This window comes from Electrophorus electricus, unplaced genomic scaffold (assembly GCF_041902795.1).
Source record: "Electrophorus electricus isolate QZ-2024a unplaced genomic scaffold, ASM4190279v1 Scaffold39, whole genome shotgun sequence".
NCBI lineage: Eukaryota > Metazoa > Chordata > Actinopteri > Gymnotiformes > Gymnotidae > Electrophorus > Electrophorus electricus.
Genome location: NW_027658682.1, coordinates 1,268,587 through 1,273,865, shown reverse-complemented (window position 1 = coordinate 1,273,865; position 5,279 = coordinate 1,268,587). Strand labels below are relative to the sequence as shown.

The 5,279-nt window shown below is 41.8% G+C and overlaps 1 protein-coding gene across 1 annotated transcript; it reads left to right on the top strand.

The window, feature by feature from the left end:
- Positions 1-368: 368 nt before the first annotated feature.
- Positions 369-4,268, top strand: LOC145655906 (homeodomain-interacting protein kinase 2-like). The gene is made up of 5 exons (XM_081709370.1): positions 369-488; positions 605-691; positions 993-1,174; positions 1,401-1,480; positions 4,063-4,268. Exons 1-5 carry the CDS (start codon positions 369-371, stop codon positions 4,266-4,268), a joined length of 675 nt encoding a protein of 224 aa, XP_081565496.1.
- The last annotated feature ends 1,011 nt before the right edge of the window (positions 4,269-5,279 follow it).

Genomic DNA, 5,279 nt, shown 5'->3' with positions numbered 1-5,279 from the left:
CTGTGAGGCCATCGATATGTGGTCCCTGGGCTGTGTCATTGCTGAGCTGTTCCTGGGCTGGCCCCTGTATCCCGGAGCCTCCGAATATGATCAGGTAAGCACATGGTCCTTTGAGCTGTGCCTTAACGCCCGTACAGCATCAGTGGTGCAGACCTGTAGTGGTTTTGTGGCTGTAGTGATATGTGTGTGTGTGTGTGTGTGTGTGTGTGTGTGTGTGTTTGTGTGTGTGTAGTTTGACCTTTTAGCTGCTTTGTCGGCCCGCTCATTTTTAGGATTAATATAAATGAGTTTCTATGGCCTGTTTTTTTAGACATGCACTTTGAAAATGAAAGGATTAACTCAAAATAAAGTCATAATCCTTTTGCCGTATGGTGTCTCTGCAGATCCGTTACATCTCCGAGACGCAGGGCCTACCAGCAGAGTGCATGTTGAGCGCAGCGACCAAGACGCACTACTATTTCTACTGCTACCCCCTGTGGAGACTCAAGGTTTGCCTGTCTTCAAATGCCAAATGCCATGTGTTTTTTATAAGGGACGTAACTTAATGACTTCATGTAACTTAATGGTGGAGCTGAATGGTTTGTTTTTTCTTTCCTTTCTCCAGACACCTTCGGAGCATGAGGCGGAGCGTGGCATCAAGTCCAAAGAGACTCGGAAGTACATTTTAAACTGCCTTGACGACATGATGCAGGTTATTTGGGCTTTTGTGCGCGTAACTATACGCATTTCTTTTAGTGTTGCGATGTGAAATTGAAGAACGTGACAAAGGGCTCCCGCAGCTCACATTATAGAGCAGGTAGAACAAGGTGCTAGCTGAAAGGTCGAGCGTTTCTGCTGTCATAATGAGTAGCGCATGTAAGTCGCTCTGGAGAACGGCATCTGCGAAGGGCAGAGCAGTGCGTAGAAATTTGCTGCAGAACTTCGTTCGTATTGGGTGCATTGCCGCCCTCTGCTGGTGAATAATATGACTCACCCATGGGTCTCTCTCGCAGGTCAATATGACCAGTCTGAAAGGCACCGACGTCTTGGCGGAGAAGGCCGACCGGCGGGAGTTCATCGACCTACTAAAGAAGATGCTCACGCTAGACGCTCACAAAAGGATCACGCCAGTGAAGACCGTGAACCACCTGTTTCTGACCATGACCCACCTCCTCCACTTCCCTCAGAGTGCACAGTGAGTTGCTCCAGGCCTTCCAATCTACATGTCAGTGTTTCAAAAACATTTTAAGGAACACCGTGTTAATTTAGAAATCCAAATAGCATCAGAGTTTCTCTGCTAGTACTGTAACCCCCCCCCCCCCCCCACCTGTGTGTGTGTGTGTGTGTGTGTGTGTGTGTGTGTGTGTGTGTGTGTGTGTGTGTGTGTGTGTGTGTGTGTGTGTGTGTGTCTCTCGCTGCAGTGTGAAATCTTGCTTGCAGAACATGGAGATCTGCAAGCGGCAGTGCACAGGCTTCGACAGCAGCAAGACCCTGTTTGATGGTAAATCTGATGCCCACTTTGGTGCTTCTTTTAAATGTTACATTAGGGTTGGCTTTTTGTTTGTTTGTTATTCTTCAAGTAGATTTAAAACATCACCAAACTGGCCTCCGATTCCACCTATAAAAGAAGACAAAAATGGTTTCAAATGCAAGTGTTCTACCAAATCATGTTACTGCTCAAATGTGATCCACAAATGGTGAATCAGGTTGTTGCCTAGTATTCGAGTAGCCGATAAAGAGGCCCCTCTACCGTAGTTCAAAACGAAATTCCGTTGAATCCAAACTTCATTGTGTAATTGTTGATCATTGTAGCTGAGGTTTTTGTGTCTCTCGTTCTATAAGACCAACACTATGCTTTCTTCTATGGTTCTTGTATGTGTATTTGTGGAAAATTCAATTCTACTTGTGTTTTTGCAGTACACAGTACTTAAGCAGACCGAGAACTCTTCTTGGTTTTTCAAGGGTTGCGACTTGTGCAATATTCAGCACATTTAAATAAATGTTTCTTTCTTTTCCTAGACGTTTTCCAAACACTTGATTCTTTATGACATTATGAAAATTTCTTTCTTTCCTCGAGTACAAACTCGAGTCCATCATTCATTGGCTGATATGTTACTATCATACATGTATACATGCAGACTCAAGCAAGGAGTTTGTAATGGTGGTACAACTGTGTTCAGGTCATTTGATACTTTTTATTGATAAAGATGTTCTTTTCCAGACTCAGTAGGGTTTTGTTGTTTTGTTTTGTTTTTTGTACCTCTATGAACATTATTGAATAATATGCCTTATAAGGGAATCTCTAATTAAGAGAATCATGTGTTTACATTTGGAATAAATTACATTCTGATAATACCCTAGCACCTGAGTCATACACGTTTTCTTTAATGAAAGGGGTTCAAACCTCTCCTGTACACCAAAGCATCCCAAGCCAAGTCTTGGAGGATTTGTCTGTCAGTCATTAAAATATCAGTTCACAGAAAGATGGATGAAACATGTTTTACTTTGATGAACTTTTTACCTTGGAGTACTTTGTTTAGTGTGAGAAGCTGTAAATGTGTCCAGTCCTTAAAGCATTATTCTGATTTTTCTTGTCCCCTCCATCATTTTCATGCTCTCCTTGTAAGGGCTGTGAAGATGCTCAGCAGAAAATGAGCTGCTCAGCTGCAGAAGAGCACTTCAGCCTACATTTCAAGCCAATTCAAATTTGAACTCCTACACTGTCTTCTCACATCCATTTCTTTTTGAATGTCAGTTAGGACATCAAGATGAATTAAGCACACTAAGCCCAATACTAAGAGACTGGTAGAGTGGATGAGCCACACAGCAGGACACAGCACTATTTTTGCTTCAGCCAGTGCTAACTTGATGCAGTCTTGCTGCTTGGGGATTTTGCAGGCTTTGACTTCTTGGGTGTGTGATGAGGATTTTGCTTAAATTAAACTCCTCATAAACACGTATGACCAACCTGTGCCTATGCTCTACCAGGACCTCATCGCGTACTTCTCTTTCAGTAACTCGGAGCCTGTGTTTTTTTGTTTTGCTATTTCTGACATGATTGGGCAACATTTTCCTTTTAATGTATATGTGGAATCCACAAAAAATATACCCACTTAAGTGTGCTTCAGCATAAATAAGCAGACACTGCAGTTTGGATTATTTCTAGGGAAACAGGAAAATATAGTATCTTTAATTCGCTGCATAACAGTTTACATTAATTATTAATCATTCGTATGTGTTGACAGTTGCAATAAACAGATTAATAAAACATGCCGTGAAAATGCTGCCGTGTCCGTATTATAACAGAAATAATGCAGCTTCACTGAGCAGATCATCCATAAAACTTGCTCTATATGGATTTTATGAATAGTATGTTAATTTTGTTTAAAAAGACGATGAGGCCTAACGGGAAAGGCTAAAGTGTCAAGTCGGACTTGAATTCAACGACTCAGGTAACATTGGGCTCTCTAGCTAGGTTAGCTAACAGACAAGCTGTCTATTTGAGATGGTTAACTTAGCTAGTTCACACATTACTTATGCACATCTCTTGCGGCAACAGATTCTAATTTTCATGGCGATGGAGCACGTTAGTTAACTTGCAGATTAACTGCCAACTATTTGCTGTAGCTGCAATTAACGTTATTATCTAGCATTGGCTCGCTAACGATCGGATTGCTCTAAAAGAGCTGTGACAGCTGCATGTCAGTCCTCGGTCGCTGAACTGTCTTCATGTCTAAGCACGGATACCTGTCGATAATGGGATCATTTGGGGGAGAATGAAGTGTGAACTAGCTAGGATAATTAGCTACTATGGCTAGGTACCTGTCCGCCAACGATGTGGCAAATTTAAAATACTGCAGTTCTTTCGTATAAAGGGAAGCTTAAAATTGTGTGACATGTGACCTTTTATCTTGGCTGCTGGCTAGCTATTGTAATTAAGTTGAATTTCAGCTTGGACACCTTTATAGTAATTGATGGTTATTATGACACATCACATTCAGCCTCAAAGAACAATCTCTCTCATTCGTTTGGTTAGTGGTCAGTTTTCATCTTTTGCTAAAGTTATATTCTCTTCCCCTTCAGTTTCTTCCAGTGGGATCTCCCTCTCCAAGAAGGTCAAATTTGAGAATCACGCGTCCGGCGGGAGCCCTGGCCCTCGGGTTCGGGCGGGGTCGCCCTGGCCCTCGGATTCAGGGTTCAACTTGTTCTATGGTTCACCTGGCCTGGTCTTTTCCACCTCTGTAGGCTGTGACTTGGGTAATATTCAACACATTTTTAAAAATGTTTGACAGTTGCAATCAACAGATTAAGAACACATTTTGCAGGTTAATTACTATAGTGGTTGTGTTTTTTAAAATCTACTTCTATTTTAGCTTTAATTTTGAATAAAGCCCATAACTAGATCTGCATGGCTTGCGGCTATTGTAATCAAGCTGAAATTGAGCAGAGCTAAATTATTTAAATAAAGCGCTTTCAGGGTGATGTGGAAGCAAAACAACATGGAAGATTGTGATTTACATCCGCTTGATTTTCTTGAGCCTTCTTTCTGCAAGATTAAGGGTGGGAAAATCAACAGAGAGTAAGTGATGAATTTAACTAGCTGGCATTAGATAAATCACAGAATTGTGGTTGTGTTTTTTAAAATCTACTTCTGTTTTAGTTTTAATTTTGAATAAAGCCCATAACTAGATCTGCATGGCTTGGGGCTGTTGTAATCAAGTTGAATTTCAGCTTGGACACCAGTATAGTAATTGAAGGTTATTATGGCACATCCCATTCAGCCTCGAAAAACAAACAGTCTCATTTATTTGATTCGTGTTCCTTTTTTCATCTTTCCCGAAAGGTATGGCATCGCAGCTCCAGGCATCCTCTTCCGCTTCAGTTACCTCTAGTGGGCTCGTCTGCTTCAAGAGGGTGAAATTCGAGCGTCATGCGTCTGGCAGGAGCCCTGGCCCTCGGGTTCGGGCGGGGTCGCCCTGGCCCTCGGATTCAGGGTTCAACTTGTTCTATGGTTCACCTGGCCTGGTCTTTTCCACCTCTGTAGGCTGTGAGTGGGTAATATTCAACACATTTTTAAAAAATGTTTGACAGTTGCAATCAACAGATTAAGAACACATTTTGCAGGTTAATTACTATAGCTAGCTACCTATCCACTAACGATGTGGCAAATATAAAATATTGCAGATTTTCCATATAAAGGGCAGGTTAAAATTTGTGACCTTGTATTTGATCTTGTCTACTGGCTAGCTAATAACACGTGCACTTGGACTTTCCACTTTTAGATGCTACACCTGCCTGTT